Source organism: Bidens hawaiensis, unplaced genomic scaffold, assembly GCF_021521415.1.
Source record: "Bidens hawaiensis isolate Kalapana, Puna unplaced genomic scaffold, B.hawaiensis_p1.1 tig00001206_1, whole genome shotgun sequence".
Taxonomy (NCBI): domain Eukaryota; kingdom Viridiplantae; phylum Streptophyta; class Magnoliopsida; order Asterales; family Asteraceae; genus Bidens; species Bidens hawaiensis.
This window is the reverse complement of record NW_027491069.1, coordinates 4,161,831-4,185,240: the sequence shown is the minus strand read 5'-3', so window position 1 is coordinate 4,185,240 and position 23,410 is coordinate 4,161,831. Positions and strand designations below refer to the sequence as shown.

Sequence of the window (23,410 nt, the reverse complement as noted above, 5' to 3'; positions counted from 1 at the left end):
TACATAACTGACATCATCAGCCAACTCAAATTAAACCAAGCACAGTACTACCCTCCATCTAATTTTCAGGTGTGGGTTCTAACCATTTAATTATATGAAAACAAAATGTGAATAATATAATATAATGTCTAAACTCTAAACAATAAGTTACATAACTTGTATAGGATTTAAAATAGTTATACATTGATTGCATTACCAAGCTTACATGGTTGAGCTAATCCTTTTGGAAATAAGATAAGACCAGATCTGTATGTACAGAGAAGAGTTGTGTCTCTACAAAAAGCTGCCACACAGAATCAAACATGTTCGTAAGTTGAAAATGTTTGGTTTGTAAAGATTTTAAAGAATTTCAAAGAGCTGGAATCTATCGAAATAATTTAGAAGAATCGACCAACACACCTTCATAAAAGGTCGATCACGGCTCGGGAAGGAATCAATGAAACTTTCTTTCAACAACAAAGATACCTAGATAATGGGCATCAGTTAAAAGTCCGTTAGAAAAATAATATTAATAAACTTAAATTTATATTAAGAAAAAATGAAAAACCTTATCATCATTCGATTGAACGTTTGTTATCGTGTGAGAACGTAGGTTAGAGCAAAGAGAATCTAGGTAAGACCTTATTACTCTGAGAAATCCCTTTGCGGCTTCAACCTGCGTCCATAACAATCATGTGAGATTCTATTTTCTAATGATATAAATATATTACTTACATCTGATAATATATTTATCGGGGTTAAGCGCAAGACTATACCTGCACCTCAGAGCAATCATAAACTTGTCTTCTTTTCCCTAGATAACTTTCTCCCACAAGCTGGGAGTGATATGGACTTAAAGCTGTAAATAATTCTTTTTGTTGGGGCAAATGTGGTAATGATGATGATTTCACCTAACAATGAAAAAGGAAATTTATAGAAATATGAAGCATGAGTATGAATTAGCAAAATTACTTCATAAAACTCTTGCCTGGTTCTTGTTTGCATCAACAAAGATAACATTTGCTGTCTTGGATTGCACTTCAGCAGTTTTGTGCTTCACACCAACCTGGTCAAAGTATTGGTAAGTCAAAGCTGTGAATGAAGTCAACAATTTACTATTAATCATTGGAATAAGTACCAGTTTGAGAACTTACAATAAATGGAACGGGTGCATCCAAGAAGTCCAGCATGTCATTTGGCAACACCTGAAATAACATGCATACACTTTGAAAAACCAAACTCACCAAACAAATAATTAACCATGGATCCAGTACCGGCATTAAGAAGCTCTGCCAGTGGTAGGGACGAATCAGGGGTATAATTGACAATACTGAAGCAGATAATATTCCCTGTTGATACAACAGATTTAAAGATTTAGATAACAAAAGATATTTTAACATATTGTTCATATATGTAACAAGAATAATAAGTTGCATGCAGGGATAATATATGTACCAGATTAGAGCATAAGAATACAATCTGCTTCTCCAACAGAGCGCCTGCAAATATTGTCAAGATCTGTGGAACATGAACGACATGAAACAAATTTAACTAATGCATACAGAAAGTAATAAAATGGAATCAATGGAATAATATATACATGTTCAAGACGTAAGTTGCCACATAAGCATGCAATTGCCCATACTGACATAGCAGTTGCCTCCTCCCCAAGTGCAAGTGCACTGTGAGCCTACATAAACAAATTCATAAAGCAAATAAGATTAATAATTAACAATGTAAAAGCACGTTTATGGTTAACCTCTTAAAAGAATATAAAAACCACCTCTGCAATTTCAATATCTGTGTTGTGTGATGCCGAATCAGAACCAGTAATATGTGAAACTGTTTCTTTAGGTCTATGAAATTGCAAAGGATGAAGGTGTTCTAGGGGGTGGAACTTGATTGTTGAGCCTCTTTCAGGGATATGCAATCGATAATACTCGCATATTATCTGCAAGGATCCATGGCCATTTGCCTGCACATGTTACATAATTTGGTTATTGTCTTATGTGTTACACAGGCAGCTTAAATAAAAAAAAAATCGATTGCAAGGATATTGAATACTTGACTGAGTGGAAGCAACTAGCCTAAAGTGAAATTCAAACTATAATTAACAATTTAACTTCTTAAGAGTAAAGGACTATTTTCTATTATATACTTTAAAAACGCATGATAATTTGAAGAACATTTATGTACATATAAATAGTATTTTTTTTAGTTAATTGTATAGGGGCATATATAAATAACGTTTCATAGAAACAGAGTTCTGTTGAGAAGAAAGTTTATCTTCATAACAAATATATATTTTTTAGACAATTAAACTGGAAACACAAAAAAGTATATGAACATTGGTATATCTTGAAGGTATTGAGGAGAGTTTTTTAATGCTGTGATTGTGAATCATGAAAAATTATACATAATATTTCGTTATAGATTTCATAAAAAAGAAATAAAACAAAAAATGAGAATAGAAAGTGGTGTAAGTTTTTTGTTATTCATAATGGAAAGGATGTGTATACAAAATAGTGAAATCAAATGATATTATCAATTCCAAACAATTTGCAACTGCCAGAAAATTGAAGGCCAACTAAGGCTCAAATACTCAATTGCTTAATATCTGACCGATTTTACCATTTTGTGACAACATTATTGTGCTTTATTATATTAAAAAATATGGAGACAAGAAAGAGAATCTTGCAACACTTTTGTGTCGCCAAAAGAATGTTAAGCATATCAATAGAAACAAATACCTTGGCCCATTCAAGAATCTCATCAAGTTCATTATCTTCTTGACTAGAGAAAGATGCATCGTCCATTTCTGCCAAATCAAGCTCACTCCTAATGTTTCTATCTTCACTAGGTGAGCCCTGAAAACTGCATCAAGCAATATCACCAAATGATTATTTAAAACCATTTGTATGTATTAAAATGATATTTCTTTGTTTTGTATAGACATTCCAACATGCAAACATAAATCAGGAAACAATATCCATCAACTTCACAGGGTGTGGATTTATTGCTAACTCAAAAGTTCGTGGTCAAATGTCATAATTATCAATAGATTAAAGAATACCTTGAAGAAGATTCTGAGCTATCATGGTTTTGATAGCGTAAAAGAGGCAAAATTGCATTTGGTATATGCCTTTGAGTTGGTCGGTTGTTGTCAACAATATCACAAACAGGACCGTCAACAGATTCTTGGATAGATGAATCTGTTGTTGCATGATCTACCATAAGAGATTGATCGTCTGTGGCTGTTTCAGTGCTAGAATTGTGCCCATTTAACTGGGCAGTCTCTGTGGTTCCATTCAGCATTCCTTTAGCTCCATTTTCAGCTGAAGTGCAGCATGATTTGTCTTCTAAATATTCTTCATGGGCATCCTCAACAGAAAACTCAAGATCTAAGCCACTGATACTTTGTCTTAATCGTTCCAACCTTTCTTCAGTGGAGATGCTACCAAGAATAACGATAATATTAATAATAATGACTACAATTCTACCGTATCGAAGTATCACATGCAAGTAGATGAAAAAAGCTTATTTATGGCAAACCTGTTTAGCACGCCAAAATGCAGATCAAAAAATGGAAGCCTTGAAAGAATGCAGTAACATCTGCGAGTCGTTAAAATACGGCGACCGGAAACTGCACGAACAGGTTCTCCATCTGACATCATAGAAATTAATCTGGACGGTTTTTGCACCAATTCATCAGCTACCAAACAGCAACCATACAGAATCGAATCATCAGCACCCTACATGGTCTTCAACTTCAGAACCCAATAAAATGTAATGACATATATCATACAATATAAGTCAGATTTGTTCAAGACAAAACATGACAAAAGAAAATAAAATTGACAGCAGCTGATAAAAATTCAGATATGAAAATGGCCAATTAAGTGGGACTTTTTTCATAACAAGTAACGGATGAAAAGTCTAAAAGTTGAAAACCAATTTACATAACTGGTACATCAATCAAGTTTCAAAAATAGATTGAGCTGGAAGTTATCAAATACCAGTATTGTTGAAAAGGTACGGCAAATTCAATAAATTATTCCTAAACAGTAAATTTTGAGGTGTATGGATTACCTGTAACCTGAATATGAAGGAGAGGTCACTTTGTTTAAGGTGTTCCTGCAAAACCACGAGCATGTTAACAGATGAAATTTAAGAAAAAAGGTGTGTGATGGGTTAAAGTGTTTTGAGTTTGCATAAAGGTTATTTTGTCATATAGATTGGTTTGAATGTAAAGAACATGATGATGGAACACAAAAGTCAACCACAAGCATTCATTTAATTATAGCAGTGAAAATAATCAAACAATGTAGAAATGAGATTTATTAGTGTAAGAAGTACCTGTCCTAGAAGTATTTCATTAAGTTCACTCATAGATGGAGTTCTTTCAACAGCATTAACCTGCAATCACAAGTAGCAATATTTAACATGCAAATATTCGATAACCTTGATACATTCAAAATCATATGAGAATACAAACACATTTCTCAAAGTATCCAACTGAAAAATACAAACTTTCGGGTTCCTGAGTTTGAAATTATAACATAACAATAAAAAATCAAGAAATAACAAACTAATGTTGTCCAACCTCCATTCCAACAGGAAAGCAAAATGAAAGAAGATCCCTGTACTTTAAAGGCAGCGGTTTATCGGGAGGGTATACAAACAGAACCTGAAAGAAAATAAAAAAAAAAAAATCACATAGCATGTTCGCCTCTATTATTAATTTTAACACGTTTTGTGGGAGTGTAGGGCAGCACCTGAGGCTCAAGATTTGCTACCTCCAATGTTGACTGATGTTGGCCATTAATCGCATTTTGCAGCCTTCCAAAACCCGACTGAATATCAGAGTTGGGATGAAGTCCAACTACCACCATACTCTCAAACAACCTCGACGGTTCTTTCAATATCCTGCGATGCTGAAATCTTTTTTAAATTGTAAATAATCATTACCCAAATACTGAACCGGACCTGTTCCAAAACTAAGAAACACAAACATACCAGGGCCTGTGAATGGAAGCTAGCCCATTGACGTTTTTGTGTTGTTAACACTTCAGGATTGTATGAACTTTTCTCTTCAGTAGTCTGCGATAACCCTTTCAGTACTCTGAAAACTTGATTCTGAAGCTTCTGAAGATGGCCACCACTGTCCTCTGTTGACAAGTATACAGCTCTTGCGACATCTTCAGTAGTCTTCAAGATAAATGAAGCACCCCAACCCGGGCTATCTGAATCATCATTCTTTTCCATGACTGCAATCCCCTTTTTAAAACAGACAAATAAAAAAAGTAAATGCTTATATCAAAGCATTGATCCCAATCTCCCATATGTCTACATTGCTGGAAATCAAGCCCAAGAACACAAACACGGAATCTGATCTCAACAAAAACCAACTCTCTTCTGTTCATTATAATTCTTGTCATACTTACATGACCTTAATCCATCTAGTTATACTAAAATAAACCATACTAATCCTACTAGAGCAATAAGCAAAGTTGCAAAACATTCAAAAACTAAACAGATAAATTAAACTTTCAAACTATTAATTAAATCCTAACTAATTAAAATAAACCTACCGCTTTAACTCCTTTAACTTGTTTCAAGATTAGCTTTCAACATACATAATCTGAAATTAAATTAATTAACCAATATATGTTTGTCAACACTGAGAGGCATATCTGATAGTCTGATACAGTCACTAATATTAATTCATAAAATTACTAATTTTAGATTTGCAACTCAATTTCATTTCCTACAAAAACACTTTTTCATCAAACCACACTAATTTAGTCCAGATAATTAACAGAATATATCAGTTAGGGTTTACAATAAACCCTAGCTTATGTGAATAATAATAATAATAATAATAAAAGTTAACAAACTCATATTTAAGCAACAAATAATAATTTAATTAACGTGTGAGCAAACATGATTGAAGTTGAAAGTAACAGAAATAGATGCTGGATTAACGGAAGCATTGACTGACCTTAGATCCGATTTGGTAATTACAGAAACATGTTTGAAGATGGTTGTGGTTTATATACACAAAATAATATTAATAATAATAATTATAAGAATGAAGAAAGAGTTTGTCAGGCGGCCATAACAAAGAAGAAGAAGAGAATGAAGCTCTGTGTTTGCAGTCAGGAAGACGACGATCAAAACAAAACAAAACAAATTAATACTTATCAAAATATTATTATTAACAAGCTTCACCTAACAAAATATATTAGCAAAAACCTCATTAAAAATATTTTAAGTCAACAAGAAGATTTATATCATGTGAGAAAAATGTTGGTTTTTACTTATTAACTTTTTTTTTAATGGCCAAATGTTACACCAATAGAAAAGAAAGAGGGAGTTGATTTTAAAATCTTTTTTACTAAGTAATCTAGTATCGCATGAAGATAATCAATTCGGTCGTTGTAGTCGGACTTTATTATGAATTTCTGACCACATTCTCCATAGGACCCTCCTATCTCTTTCTTCTCCGAGCTCACGTTATGGAAGAAGGAGAAGAAGGAGCCGAGAAGAGGGTATCAGCAGCAACTGGTTTTATTACGGGACAGTTCATAATGTTCATGTTGATCAATTATGTGTCTCTGCATCTAGCACTGGGTAGACCTCATACAATAAAATTTTATTTATTTTCTAATCTCATGTAGAATCTTTGATAGTTTTTTTTTTTTTGTCTAATATACAAAGGATAAAACTTAATAATCATGCAATCGAAGGGATGCTGGTAAGTATATTGGGTTTTTATTGTGTGGGAAAGTTTAGAATTAACCAAAACAAAAATGTGTTTTATTTTACTTTCCGACGTGTGTTTCAGGTATACATAATAACTAATTTATTGCTATAAATAATAAAATTAATGAATCGAACAGGATCTCATTTTTATTTATAAAAAGATAGCATTTATTATTGTGCACCCTGCTTTAAAGCCTAACGTTTCACTTTCTATTGTAACGTCTAGTTCTCTTATTTTAATTTTCTAACAATAAATCATGCATTAAGGTTAAGAGTATAAAGTGAGAGACAAAAAAATATATGTTCTCCTATTTTTAACATTTATTAATAGTAAAGAGAGTAAGAATACAAAATTACAAATTAGATGGCAAGTCTTTACCAATGGGTTGGTGGTCTATTAACAAAAGCCAAGCTTTTAAAACATTATAGGTTTGAGAAGCGGAGGTTTTGTGTTTAAGTTTCATATACCATAAGGATTAAAAAGAAATTTGTTGTAAAAAACGATGACAAGCCTTTTAATATATATCTATACAGAGTTTAAAGTTAAAATTGATAAAGTAAAGCATAGCTTGTTTTAATTTGTTTATTAAATGAATCGAGAAGGTTGTGTGTTTGGACCTTTGCTGTAAAGAAAAAAAGAACATTCTGACTAATTTAGTTTTAGTATAGCCTACGCTAGGCAAGTTACAAATAAAAACATGACATTTATTATACACGTTACTCTAATCACTTCAAAATCTTGTTATTTTGTGTTATGCATGCTATGCGTGTAAAAAGAAAAAAAAAATCTTAGTATGGTTTTAATAGAAGTTGGTATAATAATAATAAATAAATAAAATAAAAGCTTAATAAAGTTGAAAAGCAAGAAAATAAATAGGTGTTATGTTGTTGATAATGAGTAAAAAGGTTAGGCACGCATGCCTCCAATGTGCTATCGATTAAAGCATCACTACTCATTATAGTCAAGTTGAATCTTATTTAAATATTCAATTTACTTTATCATAGAAAAAGTATCATATCTTAACCGGCGTTTTTGCCAACAAAAGCGTTTAAACAATGATCAAATATTTAAACATTTCTTGCAACGATTATTATTAATTAACACAAACAATGTAGTAAGTGAAATGCATTTTGAAAAGGTTATTTTTATGAAACAATCAAAATCTAACAGCTAATCAATCAATCTAATCTTACAGAAAATGATATCCTTTTATGCATCATCTAAACAAACTCATAAATCTACACTAATATTCATTATAAGACTTGGATCCCCAACCTTATAAGAAGGAAGACCATTTATAGTCACAAGACTATAATCCCTTGTATTGTTAAAGAATCAATCTTATAGGAAGGAACACCATTTTGTTGGTTTATAGAGGATGTGACAAGAGCATACATTTTTTGTATCCAAGGGATAAAGAGGCTACACTCACAAATGCCCCCGATCGAACAACTTTCTCTCTTTACCTAATAATAATAATAATTATTATTATTATTATTATTACCCACTCGAACAACTTTATCTCTTTACCTATTTAATAATAATTGTTGTTGTTGTTGTTGTTGACTCGATCACAAAACTCATAGAAGAATCAACTTTATCCTTTCTTGGATCGTGGACAATGCAAGGCATTTATCTTGCATTTAGATGATGTGCACATAAATTTGGAAGACCTGCATTGGAGAGGTGATGCATTTAAGGGTGATTTTTGTAGTGAAGTGCACTACATTTAGACAATTGTGAGAGAGAAAGAAAGAGAAGATGGAAGAGAGAGAGATCGAGTGGAGAAGTGAGAAAAGGGAAAAATGTTACGGGCGGGGTGACGTGACACGAGCAGATGTACTTGTACATTTGCATTGATCATGGTCTTAGTCTTCTTAAGTATGTGATTCTTGCTTTTATTTCTTCAATTTTAGTTGCAAAGAAGCGGTCCAAAAATGATATTTTCTAAAAGCAATCATCAAATATCTGTAATTTTTTTAAATAAAACCATAGAAACAAAACCAATTGATTTATATTAGATCCATATTATGTTGGATTTGAGTAGTACAAGATAGGTTGCAGTTATTGTTACCATACACTAGACGGAATCTTTCGTGGAAGGTGTAAAGAACGAAAATAAATATTTAATATCGAAGAAACACTAGTCTAACCCTTGGTAGGCTTAGCTTATTGTCTCACCCAAGAATGGACTCACACTAAACTAACCCCAGGTGGACTTACCCTAATGCCTTCCGGTGAAAGTAGTGATAGTTATTCAAGTCCCCGACGGCTGCAGGCCTGCAAAATGAAACACCGTGAGCTCGTTACGAGAAAGGGAATAGAGGGGCATTCACATAAACACCATCCGGCGTGAGAATCAGTATGGTAAGTGATGACTATTCTCAAGGAGAATGAGAAGAGATCTGATCCTTTTACCATTGTTATCACTTGGTATTTATAGGCGAATGGGGAGGAAGGATGATTGGACCAACTGTCCCACTCAATGGAACACTTTATTCTTATGGCTATGCATGATATTGACTCCTAATTGGTTGTCTAGTTGGCCTACGAAAATCCTTATCGTGGGAAGGCACAGCGTTGGCCCTTTTTCATTGGTCCATCGTGCGTTCGTGGGCAGTACATGGGCTCAGCCTATGATTGGCTCTTCCCTTCCTTGTCACGTGCTGACATGTGCTTGGCTACGACAAGTCTTCTGCCAGACTTCTTTCATTGTAGATTACTAAGCGGTAACCCTGCGGGAGGCGCGGGAGACTATACGTTTCTCCACGGAAGGTATTCTTCCCGCGGGTGGTTACGTTTGAACATATTTCTTAAGGCTTGTTGGCACGGGCTGTTCACGATCCCGAAGGAGTTGCCTCCTCGCGCTTAGTGGATTACTACCCTACCTCCACAAATATGAAATTAGTTTTAGCTAAGACTATAAATTCAGGGGAAAAAAGTCATAAAATTGGGGTTTATTCCATTTGGATTCAATTTGAGTATTTGTTTATATAAATTCAAACCAAATCCATATTTGATGATTGTGTTTCTCTTCTTATCTCTTGTTCTTAGAGCCTAACCCACTCCATATCCCAATACTCATTAGCTTTATATATGGGATATATTTAATGTCAATTAATAAAGTTTATTACGTTTCACACCTAGAAAAATATTATAACAATCTTTTTAATTTAAAAAAAATGAATAAGTGACAACTAATATGTATTTTATATTAAAAAATGAGATTTTTCCTATTTGCATACCTATGGTGATAGTGCGTGCCCCTAAAAGTCAAAACGATACACTTAAGTCCTCGTGGTCTAAAAGTGTGTCGGTTTTAGTCCCTCCATCAACTAATAGTGTTAGCTTGAGGGGCAAGATCAACTTTTCACCTCTAACTTGAAAGAATTCTCGTCCCTGTGGTTTTTTGGGCTTAAAGGAATCTTAGATTCATAACATCGGGCCATCAACATCGATCTTCAACCATTCATACTACTCAAAGGTCAATTCGAGGTAACAAATATACTAATCTGCTCGATTTTTTGTATTTTGATCAAAAGCCCCAAGGCATTAATCGAAGTCTTTAATCATTCAACTCAATTTTGAAGCTAAAATAATTGTAAGTTCATGTGATTCAGCTGCTAAAAGTTTATGTGATTTGGCTGCTGGACCAGATGAAGCTGTGTTATCTACATATCAGTATTTCGAAAATGCTAGGAACTTTTTAGTGGTTGTTGAAGAAACATGGTTGCCTACCTTTAAAGCATCTTATTTGGAACAAGCTGAGTGTTTAATTATTGTACGAATATGTGATTATTTGTGACCGTGATGGTGGAAAATGATGGTACTGTTTTGAAATTTCAATGCGAAAAATCTACAAGAACTGTGAATTATGTTAGTGGAAAATGATAGTATTGTTTTTAAATCCTACAATGAGTGGAAACAAATAGGCGGTCATAGAACTTGGAAATTTGAGGGAACTGTAAAACCAGACACACCTAACTAAAAAACATTGCTCGCAAAAACTTAAACCCATTCACAAAATCTATGTCGAAGATGAATTTTCAATCTCAAAAAACTGATAACAACAAAATGGTAGGTAAGTTGTTGAATTATAAAAATGAATCATACTATTCGTTATTTTACATAATTATTTAGTGGTAAATTCTTACCTGACTCAAATGAAAGGGAAAAGTTAAAATATAAAGGAAGACAAAAATGAGAAATTTGGGAAAGATTTGTGGCCACATAAAAAAATCATTAAAAAAATTCCAAAAAATTAATAAAAAAATTCATTACTCAAAATATAAATTTTAAAAACCAAAAATGTTTCCCTCGTCATTCTCGTTCAAAAAAAAAACTCCGAAAAGACACAATGCAGAGACAAAAGACACAATGACGAAAATGAACGAAAGACACAATTATAACTAAAAAAAGACACAATACCAAACAAAATATAACACAATGTTGACTAATATAAAACAATATCAAGAAAAAAGAGACACAATGTCAAGGAAAAAAGACATAATCAATGACGAAATAAATACAAAACACAATGATAAATAAAAAGACACAATGGTCTTTTTCACTTAACATTGTGTCTTTTTCGAGTTTTTTTTTAAGAAAGAGGAAGGCGGTGGAAACATTTTTGTGTTTTTACTTTTTTTGTTTTTTGTTTTATTAAATTTGGAGTTATGATTTTTATTTATTTATTTTTAATTTTTTTAAGGGTTTTTTTTTTGTGTGGCTATGAATCATTCTTATCCTTCTCATTTTTGTCTTCTTTTGTAGAATAACTTGACCCCAAACAAAATGTTGATTGATTTTAGCAACGTAAATAAGGGTTTCTGCATTGGTTTGCAACTCTGACGAAAGGAAACTCTAATTGGAAATTAGGGAAGATGAAGGGTTGGAGGTGAATATATATATATAGGGGAAGGTTAACGTACAAAAATCGCTTAACGTACATTACATACGCGACATACGTTCAGCTAATACGTTCAAATCTTAAACGTTCTAGTCAAAAACCCTTAATCCAGAACTCAAAATTGATCGATTGAAGCTTCAAATTGATGATTAATTGAATCTTCAAAGATTAACTGATCAATTGGCTTCAATTTCAATTTCAATTCAACTAAACAAACCTGTGACGAGTTTTGCGTTTTTCCGATGAGTTCGTCTTTGACGGCGATGATGGTGACGAAGAGTGTTGACCGCGCCGGAGAGCGGAGGTGAAGGAGGTGTGCTGATGTCAGTAAGGGGTGGTAAAGACGGATTGAGGGAGAGGGACGAACAGATTAGTGTAATTGTGATTTTGGGAATCAACGGTTAGAAGTGTCGCGTACGTAATGTATGATAAAGGACTATTGTATTTTATCCTTTATCTATATATATATATATATATATATATATATACATAGAGAGAGAGAGTGAGAGAGAGAGAGAGAAAGAGCAAGGTTAAAATAAGAAATGAATATTTCCTAAGAAGTGTAAGAAAAGATCTAAACCATTAAATTGATTATAGGAAACAGGGGTATGATCGTCCATAATTCTTTTATTATTTTTGAAATGAAATATTGTATTATTTTTGAAATATTAATTAAGGGGGTGTTTGGGATTCCTTATTTTACCTCCTTAGAACTTTTCATTAAGTTAATAAGTTACAGCATTGTAACTTATGAAACTTTTCCTCTCACAATACAAGCAATCCCAAACACCTTTTTACTTTTCAAAAAGTTAATAAGTTATAAATTGATGAAAATAAGCAATTCCAAACACCCTTAAAGAAGAAACAACAATTCTGGCCAACCATTTTAAAGAGCCATCACCCACCCCCTATCACGTTTCTGACGCCCCCACCTTTTCCGGCGACTCCATGGTTTCCAGCACCCTCACCTCCGTTCACCCCATGTCGACCAGCCATTGCTGTCAACCACCGCCACCCAGCCACCAACCTGATCCGGCATCAACAACCTTGCCACCAAGCCGCTCCGTCACCAACAACAATCACCCAGCAACCGCCACCCCCCACCTTGCCACCAAGCCGCTCCGGTACAATCAATTAAGTGACGGTTGATAACCGGTTATGTTCGGAATGGGTTTTTTGAACAAGGGTTGAATTGTTCCAGACCTGTTTTTCCGGCGTACCACCCAACAACCGCCACCGCCACCTTGCCACCAAGCCGCTCCGACACCAACAAGGGTTGGATTGTTCCAGACCTGTTTTTGGAACAAGGGTTGGATTGGTGCCTAATGAGGCGCACGCCAATTGTTTGACAAAATGCCCGAAAGAGATACTTCATTAATAAGGCGTACGACAGTTGTTTGACAAAATGCCCGAAAGAGATACTTCATCATGGAATGTGATGATATGTAGACTTGCCACACACGGGCTCGGTATGGAAGATGATGTCGCCGACCACTGATTTTAAGTGGCTTATTTACGGTAAAGATTCAAATGACGAAGATGATGTGTTTAGAGTGTTTTTGTTCTTTAGATTTATTGTTTGACGAATTATATCTCGTTCATTAGTGTGTTTTAGTTCTTGATGTTGTGTTTTAAAGTTGGATTAAAATATTGTGTTTTTTTAAATTTTGATTATTTTGATTTAAAACACATTGTTATATATCTTGTAATGTTCTTGGTGGTGTGTTTTAAAGTTGGATTAAAAAATGATAATTATAGATTGATAGTGTTTTTATAAATAATTTAACACACTGAACGATGATGCCCCTAAAGTGTTATAAAACAAGTATTAAAATAAAACACACAGGCTATAAAACACACTTTCCATCTAGACCAATAGCTCACAAATCTAACGCACCAGATTACTTCTTACACTTTTTAGACATACTTCACTTTTTATTAAAACTCCACCCTATATATATATATATATAGGATCAGGATCATGTGAGAACGTTTTGGGAATTGAGAACTATGAGAACCATTTTGGACCACAAAAACACCCAAAAATAAAAAAAAATCATAAAACCAAAAAAAAACACAAAAATAAAAAAAAAGTAAAAAAACCAACGTTCTTATTTATCATCCCGATTTCTAAAAAAAACGTAAAAAAAAATTCTCGGTTTAGCTAAATTATACATATATGTATAATATGTACATATATGTACACATATGTTTTTTTCCTATACACATGTGTAATTTAATGATATGATAATGGACATATGCGTACATTGCGTAACTAGAGATTAAATGAAAGTATACATACATATGTGTATATGTATAATACGAATTAAAAAGAGCGGTTTTTTTAAACCGGAACTAAATATAAGAATTTTGTTTTTTCTACTTTTTTAAAATTTTTGTTTTTTTTGTTTTATAATTTTTAAATATTTTTTAGAGGTTTTTTATAGTGGTTCAAAATGGTTATCAAAGTTCTCAATTTGTCAATGATTCTCTTAGGATCCTTACCCTATATATATATATAGAAAATGGTTCAAATAAGAATAAAGAGTTTTCTATTAATGGTAAGAACCAATAGATTTTTTACATGTGGCATTATAACCTACGGTGAAATAATAATTCTAGAAAACTATGTTGGTTATAACGGTGAAAGAGTAATTCTAGGAAACTATGTCAGTTTTTGGTAATTTTAAATCTCAACCATCAATTAACATGATCCATTGGCTATGATTTATTCCTAGTTTTCCTAGAAAACTACTTCTTTTTAGTATAATCCTCCCACACACATATATATATATATAGGGGAAAGTTAACGTACAATTGAAATTAACGTGCTAAACATGAGAATCAAGTAGAGTAATTATGTAATTACATCATAGAGTAATTACGTAATTACTCTATCATGTAATTACATAATTACTCTACTTGATTCTCACGTTTAGCACGTTAATTTCATTTGTATTTGAACCAATATATATATATAGAAAATGGATCAAATAAGAATAAGGAGTTTCCTAGGAATGGTAAGAACTAATAGATTTTTGACATGTGGCATTATAACCAATGTTGAAAGAATAATTCTAGGAAACTATGTCAGTTATAATGGTGAAAGAGTAATTTTAGGAAACTATGTTAGTTTTTGGTAATTTTAAATCTCAACAATTAATTAACATGATTCAATGGCTATGATTTATTCCTAGTCTTCCTAGAAAACTACTTCTTTTTAGTATAACCCTCCCCTATATATATATATATATATATATATATATATATATGGGAAATTTCTTTTGAGAACCACTTTGAGTTTTAAGAACTCGAAAGAACTCAGCGTAACAATTTTTTTTGAATTTTTTTACACGTACGTAATATATGTAGTTTACATATACGTAAAAAAATTACATAATTTTTTATGCACCGAGTCGACTTTTTACATAGGTGTAACAGACGTTTAAATTAGTGTAATCACTGTACATCTTTATTCTTTCTTCTAATTAAATTTTTTAATCAGATATAATCTCAACCACATAATCTAATATATTTAATTAAATGTGTGGTTAACAATTAAGCTTTTAAGTTCTTAAAACTCAACAAGGTTCTCAAATTATCCCTCCCCTATATATATAGGAGAGATTTCAAATGAGAACCCCTTTGAGTTTTAAGAACTCGAAATAACTCGGTGTAACGATTTTTTTTTTGAATTTTTTTTACACATGCGTAATATATGTAGGTTACATACACGTAAAAAAATTACAGAACTTTTTACTCACCGAGTTGACTTTTTACACATGTGTAACAGAAGTAAAAATTAGTGTAACCATTTACATCTTTATTATCTCTTCTACTTTGACTTTTTGCCAGATTTAATCTCAACCACATATTCCAATCAATTTAATTAAATGTGTGGCATAGAATGGAGTTCTTAAGTTCTTACAACTCAACATGATTCTCAAAAGATCCCTCCAATATATATATATATATATATATATATATATATATATATATGTAAATATAATATTCTGCGACGATACTAAACAGCAGCCTAGCTCACATGGTAGCCATCCTTATTGATAAATGGGAGGTATGGGGCTCGAATCTTAGCCTCTACGTTATTTTTAACAATCGCTCCAATGGAGGGACTCGGACTTAATGATTCAAAACCAGAGGGACACAATTAGACTAGTGGGTATACCCCCAGTGATGCTCATGAAATGATCCTACGTGGACATTCCCTCACGCAAATGAGGCATTGGAACACCACCCCTTCCCCTTCATCTCACGTGTGACGGGAGCTCACTGAGCACCGTCACGCGGCTCATTCTCTCCTTTTTTTGACCGTTGGAGCCAACAACTCTATTCATAAATAAAAAAATATCTATATTACAAATATCTATATATATATATACACATACTAAACCATTCTTAAATCATTTTAAACAAACTCATTTCAACCCAAACAAAATCCTTTCAACTCCAAATTTCAACATGAATTCTTCTTCTTCGTCCAACGATACCGATTTTATTCTTCATGCAATGGAGTTAACGGTTGATTTTTTAGCTTATTTTGTTATATTATTTATATGTATTAGTTTTACTTTAATTATTAATGCTTAAATAATATATATATATAATTTGTAATACAGAAAAATGAAAAATAGAGAATGATGGAGAATGAGGGGAATGATCCATACCCTAGTTGAATGCTGAGAAAGAATGAGGAAGACAAAGCTGATGTGACGCTGACATGGAGAATGAGGGGGTATGGTTTAAATGAACCATACCCTTTAGCCTTAGAACATCATAAAAGGGCATAATAGTCATCTTAGTTTTCTGTTGGACAGACATCAACCGGAGGGAGTCAAAGTGCGCCTGTTTTTAAACCACGATAACTCAAGTGTATCATTTTGACTTTATCTGGCATGTAAGTATAAATGTTGGTTTTAGTATTAACTCGGTTCGATTAATTCAATTACTTACACACATATAATATTACCGAACCATAAAATTTGGTTATATAAAATGATAATCGAACCATTGTTTTCTCAACAAACATTTATTATGTTTTTTCTCTCACTCTTAATAGGCTTCATTTTTCAAACAAAAATGTGGATATCGCTAAATCCTAAAATTTCAAGCTATTTAAGTTGGCATGAGTTTTGATATATTATTTTAAAGAAACATATACTTGAAAAGAGCGGATGATGCAATGATGATCTAGTGACACGTCTAACCCTTTATTACGAAGCTTTCACTTTCAAGTTTTGATTCGTAATCGTAATGAGCTTTTATACACATGTATATTGTCTGTGTGCTTCCCGATTTTATTCATTGTTACATTAGTCTTCATGCATGTAATGATGCTGTTAACTCATTACAACGATTCCATGGTTAATTAACAATTGTAATTGGTTTTGACGACGTGTAACACTTTACAACATTGCGTCCACTTTTCAGATTTGATTCAATATTGTAACGACTAATGAGTTTTGATTTACATTAATATAAAAGATATGCCTAACTTATCACAACATTGCACCCGAACGTTCCTGTAATGGACTTTGAAACACATGTATTGCCTGTCCAGCCATTAACTTCACAATTTCAAATTTCAAATTTCAAATAAAATTCTTGAGAAAAATCAACGATCCTAAATAAGAACATTATCATAGTAAAACATATAGAAAAACTTACGGATATTGATGTTACTTCTTTCAATAAACCGATACATGTGTAGACACTAGTCATGTGTTTTTATACACACATTTAAAATTAAAAACATATCGTAGTCATGACGAATGTATAGTGTTCCGATCACAAGCTGTAAAGTCACTTCACTATCAATTTTATTATCATTTATTGCAGAAACTATTCAATGTTTATTATTACACAAACTATGAATAAATATAAAACCAATGCTAAAATAGAGGATGGATATAAATTCAGTGTATCGGCGGAAGGCGATATCGGGGCCATTCCTAATCATACACAGCTAATTGTAGTTATATTCCAGCCCCCACCACCAGTTAAGCACATATCCCAGTTGTTCTATTTTATTCTATCCAGTACGTACAACCATCAACTTCAATAAATAAAAACAAAATCTTGTAGTGATCCCAAATTGAAATTTACAAAAAAGATTTATGAGTTCGAATTTATAAGACCGATATCTAGATATTTACAACCGGACTGCTATAAGATTAGGGATGAGCAAATTCGGTATTGGTTTGGTACAGTCGGTATCGAATCGGTACCAAAGTTTTGAGTTTCGGGATCGGTACGGTACCGGTATGGTACGGTACGGTACCGGTATTTCCCGAATTTTTACCTTCTATACCGGTACCGTCCCGATACCGGTACCGAACCGAATATTTCGGTACCGGTAACGAAACCAATATTTTGTAATTTTCGGGATTGGTATTTTCGGTACCAGTACCACTACGGTACCGAGCTCATCCCTATATACGATCATATATATTATTTAAGTTTAATACATTAGTTAAGTTTGTCTTTATTTAGTTTCATTATTGTGTTATAATTAAGAGAAACCTAACTAATGTATTAAACTTAAATAACATATATGATTGTATCAATTGCCTCTCAAAGAAATACGTTTTCAGTTTTTCAGCAGGGTTGTAATTTGTAAATGAATCAAACCAAACTAAACCGGACAGAACACGACCGTTTTCATGTTTGTCTGTTAAGCTTTTAATGAACAAACGAATGGTTCACGAACCACTAACCAAATGAAAATTCGTGTTCGTTGATTAAAGAAATAAACTTTTTCGTGAGCGGTTCAGGAAAAAAAATGAACAAACATAAACAGTATTTTATGTTATTCGGCTAACCAAGAACTGTAAGTGCCCAAGATACCCCTCAAATTTTTATGAGAAGTACAAAATCAATGCAATTTTTTTTTTTCGTTTTATATATTCGGGTAACCTTGACTCCCCTGAGAAGATATTATGATACCCTAGGTCCAAAAAATTTTTTGAATAACCGTAAATTTTTCTTTTAGATCTCTTACTAGTCCAGCTACCAAGTTTGTATTGGTGACTTGGTGTTTCATTTAACATTCATATCAAGTTATTCATACCTTAATTGTATATATAAGATAATCACATAATACTCATATATTTTTTTTTTTCATAGTTATTATTTTTTGCTTAAATTTGTAGTTTAAAACATTTAATGAACACTCATAAACAAATACACAAACGTTACGAAAACAACTGAACGAACATGGCTTTTGTTCACGTTCATTCATTCAGTGAATTGAAGAAATTCCTTGTTCATGTTGATTTATTTATTAAACAAACGAACTTCCACCGAAAACGTTTGGTTCGCTTACGGCCCAAGTCTCTGGATTGGAAGTGATAAAATCAAATAGTTTAGGGGTAAAACTGGAAATGAAAAAATAGAAAGGGTGATGTTGGCGGCAGAATCGGCCATATGACAGGTAAGCTTAAGATGGCAATGGCTGGCTGTATTATTACTCAACTCAATTCAATTCATCTCTATATAACACACGAAGCCTGAAACCCTAGATCATCATCATCATCATCCATCATGAGTCTCTTTGGCCTCGGAAGCAGGTATGTAATCAATTCACTTCCTTGATTATACGTATCATCTATACATCCAACTGTTCTATTGCTTGCTTGACTTTCACTTGATTGATTTTGAATTCTATCTCAACCGTTGAATCGCGTGTTTGCTTTCGATTTGAAGCTAGAACAATCATATCTTAATCAAATTAACGAAGATTACTAGGTTAATCACGTTCGTTTCGTCTAATTTTGTCCAATCACGTTATGTTGAGTATGAATCCTGTGTTTGATATTGTATTGCCACAAACACGTTAGTTCTTCGACTATTTGATGTAATTATTACGAGTTTTAGTCTGAAAGCAACAAGTTTTTGTCAGTTTGTATATGGATAGGTTTATGTTATGTGTTAACTGTTACATGATCCAGTCAATTCAATCATACATTAATTTCAGATCAAAATTTTATAAAGTCAAATCAGTCAGTCATACATCATTTTTAGGTCCAAAACTGATAGAATGATGATAGGTTTATGTCATTATGTGCTACTACATGATTTTGTGATTTTAATTTTTTCTTAGTTTGGATATGAAGATGATAGCTAATGCCAAATATAGGTAGGTTCTAGAACTCCTTTAAATTTTCTACTAAAGATAGCTATGAAATACAGTTATACAGAGCCGCTTTTTTTTGTAGTAGTCTCAAGGTTTCTTTCAACTTTGGGCTTTAGATTATATGATATTCTTTTTATTTTTCACATGTTTAACAATTGCTAATCTTCTGTTCGCATTTGTGTGTTCAGAAACCAGAAGACTTTTCGGCCAAAAAAAAGCGCTCCGTCGGGAAGTAAGGTTCGTTCATTACACCTTAAACGAGCATTTACGAATATTTATTGGTATCAAACTCATTTAATGTGATCAATTGATACGGATTCAGGGCGCACAGCTTAAAAAGCACATTGATGCAACTTTAGGTAGTGGAAATTTGAGGGAAGCCGTTCGCCTACCCCCTGGAGAAGATCTTAACGAGTGGCTGGCAATTAATGGTAATGATCTTCTTCACTGGGATTAAAATGTAAATTAACATATGATTAGTTGATTACTGATTTATATAGTAACTTTTATTTGCTGCAGCTGTGGATTTCTTTAATCAAGTGAACATCCTTTATGGCACCCTTACTGAATTCTGCACGCCGTCAACATGCCCAACAATGACAGCTGGAACAAAGTAACTTGCTTAATCCTTCTTCATAAGTCAAAATTAATTAAGTAATTATACAGTTTGTAACATGTTGGTAACTTTTGTTGTTATTTTCAGGTACGAGTACAGGTGGGCTGATGGTGTTTCTATTAAGAAACCGATAGAAGTATCGGCTCCTAAATACGTCGAGTATTTAATGGAGTGGATTGAAACTCAACTTGATAACGAATCAATATTCCCTCAGAAACTCGGTAATGCTATAATCCTTTTTTGTAATAAACATATTCATTTTTCGGTTAACAAGATTTAATCTATGATCTAACTTGTGCGTGTATGACTGTTGCAGGTGCACCGTTTCCTTCCAATTTCCAGGATGTGGTGAAGACAATTTTCAAGAGATTGTTTAGGGTATATGCTCACATATATCATTCACATTTTCAGATGATTATGAGTTTGAAAGAGGAAGCTCATCTCAATACTTGCTTCAAGCATTTTGTCCTCTTCACATGGGTGAGTCATCTCTTGTTTCTATATTCTATGCCTTTAATTTTCCTTCTGTTTTATTGAATAGTTAGTTGAAAATATTAAGAGAGAATTAAACCCAATTAATGCAATGTAGGAATTCCGGTTAATTGATCAAGGGGAGCTTGCACCTTTGTATGAGCTTGTTGAATCCATCCTGAAGTTGTAGTTCTCATCTTGTTTTTTAACCTTACTGTTGTGAATTTGAAACATTTTCTTTTTGGAAATGTCCTAAGCAGCTTTTGTTAGAGATTATTCTTTCATTTTAGCTTATATGTTTTTATATTTGAAAGTGGCAGCATAATTCAACTCTTTTTTTGTTTGTTTAAAGCATCCCAATTATTCATACATTATTTTAAGAATATTTAGTTATTCCTATATTATTTTATAATATTTATAGTTTTTTAAAGTATTTTGTTTGTTTGTTTGTTTAGTTCTTTTTTTCTTTTTTTTTGGAAAAGTTAAGCGTATCATTATTCATTCATTCAAAAGAGAGGAAAATAAATGCGTCTATTGGAAAATACATGAAATTATTGGGTGAGTTTCTTTTAATCATTATCCAAATATAGAAAGTTTCGAGTAGCGGAGTGGGTATGAACTATGAAACTATATGAGATTATGTGTTGTGTGTAACACCCCGACCAAAGGCGGATTATACATCGGGGCGCCACATATTGCTTCATTACTCGCGACACTATTGGTGTCAATATTTATTAATACACATTTTATCGCGCACAGCGCAGCGGGGAAAATAAAGAACATAAATCAAACATAAATCAATATATTATAAATTATAACATTCAAACAACATTAACTTGTCTTGATACATTTTAATTCTAGGTCCAAAAGTAAAAACGTCCTACGTGTCCACAAGCTCCAAAACAGCTACTGCAAACCTGAACATGTGTTAAAATAAACGTCAAACACTTGCGTGTTGGTGAGAAATCAAGTTTAATAGATAATCATAGATAATCATAGTAAATCTGCGCGCAACACGTGTATGTCTAGAGTTTAACAAGGGTGTAATCAGATTGTGATCAAGCCTAAGATAGTTCATAGATCATAGTTCAATCCATGCTCCCAATTGAGCATAAAAACGAGAAAACATCTGTGCAAGTGTAAACAAAGAAAACCGTAAACGATAGGTCTCCCGTGTTCAACTAATGGTACCAACGGAACTGCGGAATAGGCCGAACAAAGCGGTTAATGATACACACATACAAATAAACAGCCAAGTAAACGTCCTCAACACATGGGATACTGCGCGACTAAAGTTCATAAACAAGTTTAAGACTCAAGTTTTGTATGAACACATGAACATCCCAAAGCATTTAAAATAAAAAGGGATTAGATACGAGATAACTCACATGATAAACGATGCGGTGATAGATAAAGCAAGAACCAACTTTAAACAAGCACAAGTTAACCTATAAATAAGATTATTGTTTTAATGATTTGTTTTAAGTCTTGATTATAAGTTAGCATAATTAATAAGTAAATTATAATATATATTACCGGAAAAGCAGGAAGAACAAGGAGGAAGACGGAGGCAGAGAGGAAGACGGCAGAGAGCAAGGAGCAAGAGAACAGGAGAGATTAAGTGTTTTGTGTGTGATGTGCTATGAAATATTATTATTATTTATAGAAAAACCCTAGGAGACATAATCCCTAGAAAAGGGGAAAAGATCTCAAAAAGCAAAAGATTCCAAAAGCAAAAGATATCAAAAGATATGGCAGCTGCAGGGGGCAAGATAAAGCTGTCAGGGAACAGTAAAAAGCATGGGCGGATCAGATAAAGGTACTGGTCAAGCATGGCAAAAGCAGATCTCAAAAGATAATGTCAGTCACTTTTTCTACCAACCAATGGGGGTTGGTACGCATGCTGCGCCGAAAGTAACTATTCAGACATTAGATAGGTTAGGTCAACAGCACAACAGATAAGACAACACAAAAGCAAACGGCTAGATTAAACAGAAGAAAACTCAAAGGTTTAGCGCGAGAAGGCTGAGTGCGCGAGCGCGAAGGCTGGCACAAAAATCCTTAGCGCACTGCGGGAAGAATCACAAATCCTTAGCGTGCTGCGTGAAGAACAAGAATTCTAAGCGCATCGCGGGAGGAACATACATTCTTAGCGCATTGCGGGAAGAACATGCATTCTTAGCGCGCTGCGAGAAGAGCTCTCTTCACGCATCGCAGGAACAAGATGTCTTCACGCAGGCTTCCATATAAGGAGTCTGGCGCGTGGAGCTGCAGACATCCTTAGGCGGGAAGAACCAAAGGACAAGCAAAGAGGAGGGAAACAAGGCGTAAGGGCGGGACGGCGACAAGAGGGAAAAGAAGGCGGAAAGAGAGAAGGAAGAGGGACGGGACGGCGGAAAGAAAGAGAGAGAGAGAGGCGGGAAGGAAAATATATAGTATTATTAAAAGTAAAATATAAGTATAAATATTAAATAATAAAAGAGAGATCGGGTCAGAGAAACGGGTACCTGGGTCGGG

At 33.3% G+C, this 23,410-nt stretch overlaps 2 protein-coding genes and 1 long non-coding RNA gene across 3 annotated transcripts; 1 reads left to right on the top strand and 2 right to left on the bottom strand.

Moving 5' to 3' along the window:
• Positions 1–142: 142 nt before the first annotated feature.
• LOC143565046 (uncharacterized) lies at positions 143–4,664 on the bottom strand. Its single transcript, XM_077052146.1, has 16 exons — positions 4,583–4,664; positions 4,336–4,395; positions 4,069–4,113; positions 3,532–3,731; positions 3,053–3,433; positions 2,730–2,853; positions 1,763–1,954; positions 1,580–1,669; positions 1,435–1,497; positions 1,254–1,328; positions 1,134–1,184; positions 1,019–1,045; positions 756–890; positions 548–655; positions 400–465; positions 143–283 (listed from the first exon to the last, which is right to left on the bottom strand). Exons 1-16 carry the CDS (start codon positions 4,586–4,588, stop codon positions 215–217), a joined length of 1,692 nt encoding a protein of 563 aa, XP_076908261.1. The 5' UTR covers positions 4,589–4,664; the 3' UTR covers positions 143–214.
• Positions 4,665–4,786: 122 nt separating this feature from the next.
• Positions 4,787–6,101, bottom strand: LOC143565057 (uncharacterized). The gene is made up of 3 exons (XR_013140988.1): positions 5,981–6,101; positions 4,996–5,256; positions 4,787–4,913 (listed from the first exon to the last, which is right to left on the bottom strand). It is a non-coding gene; the product is annotated as an uncharacterized LOC143565057 (long non-coding RNA).
• A 13,085-nt stretch (positions 6,102–19,186) lies between these two features.
• LOC143565035 (MOB kinase activator-like 1A) lies at positions 19,187–21,263 on the top strand. Its single transcript, XM_077052140.1, has 7 exons — positions 19,187–19,240; positions 19,995–20,043; positions 20,129–20,237; positions 20,326–20,419; positions 20,510–20,643; positions 20,739–20,902; positions 21,012–21,263. The coding sequence occupies exons 1-7, from the start codon at positions 19,215–19,217 to the stop codon at positions 21,081–21,083; spliced, it is 648 nt and encodes a 215-aa protein (XP_076908255.1). The 5' UTR covers positions 19,187–19,214; the 3' UTR covers positions 21,084–21,263.
• The last annotated feature ends 2,147 nt before the right edge of the window (positions 21,264–23,410 follow it).

What these genes read in the sequence shown, in the direction of transcription:
- LOC143565035 (XM_077052140.1), top strand. Translation starts at nt 19,215, where the DNA reads ATGAGTCTCTTTGGCCTCGGAAGCAG. An exon ending in CGAGTGGCTGGCAATTAATG is followed by an intron (nt 20,238 to 20,325) that starts GTAATGATCTTC and finishes TATTTGCTGCAG; the next exon opens with CTGTGGATTTCTTTAATCAA. An exon ending in AATATTCCCTCAGAAACTCG is followed by an intron (nt 20,644 to 20,738) that starts GTAATGCTATAA and finishes TGACTGTTGCAG; the next exon opens with GTGCACCGTTTCCTTCCAAT.
- LOC143565046 (XM_077052146.1), bottom strand. An exon ending in AGCTCAGAATCTTCTTCAAG is followed by an intron (nt 2,854 to 3,052) that starts GTATTCTTTAAT and finishes TGCTTGATGCAG; the next exon opens with TTTTCAGGGCTCACCTAGTG. An exon ending in GCAACTTACGTCTTGAACAT is followed by an intron (nt 1,498 to 1,579) that starts GTATATATTATT and finishes CATGTTCCACAG; the next exon opens with ATCTTGACAATATTTGCAGG.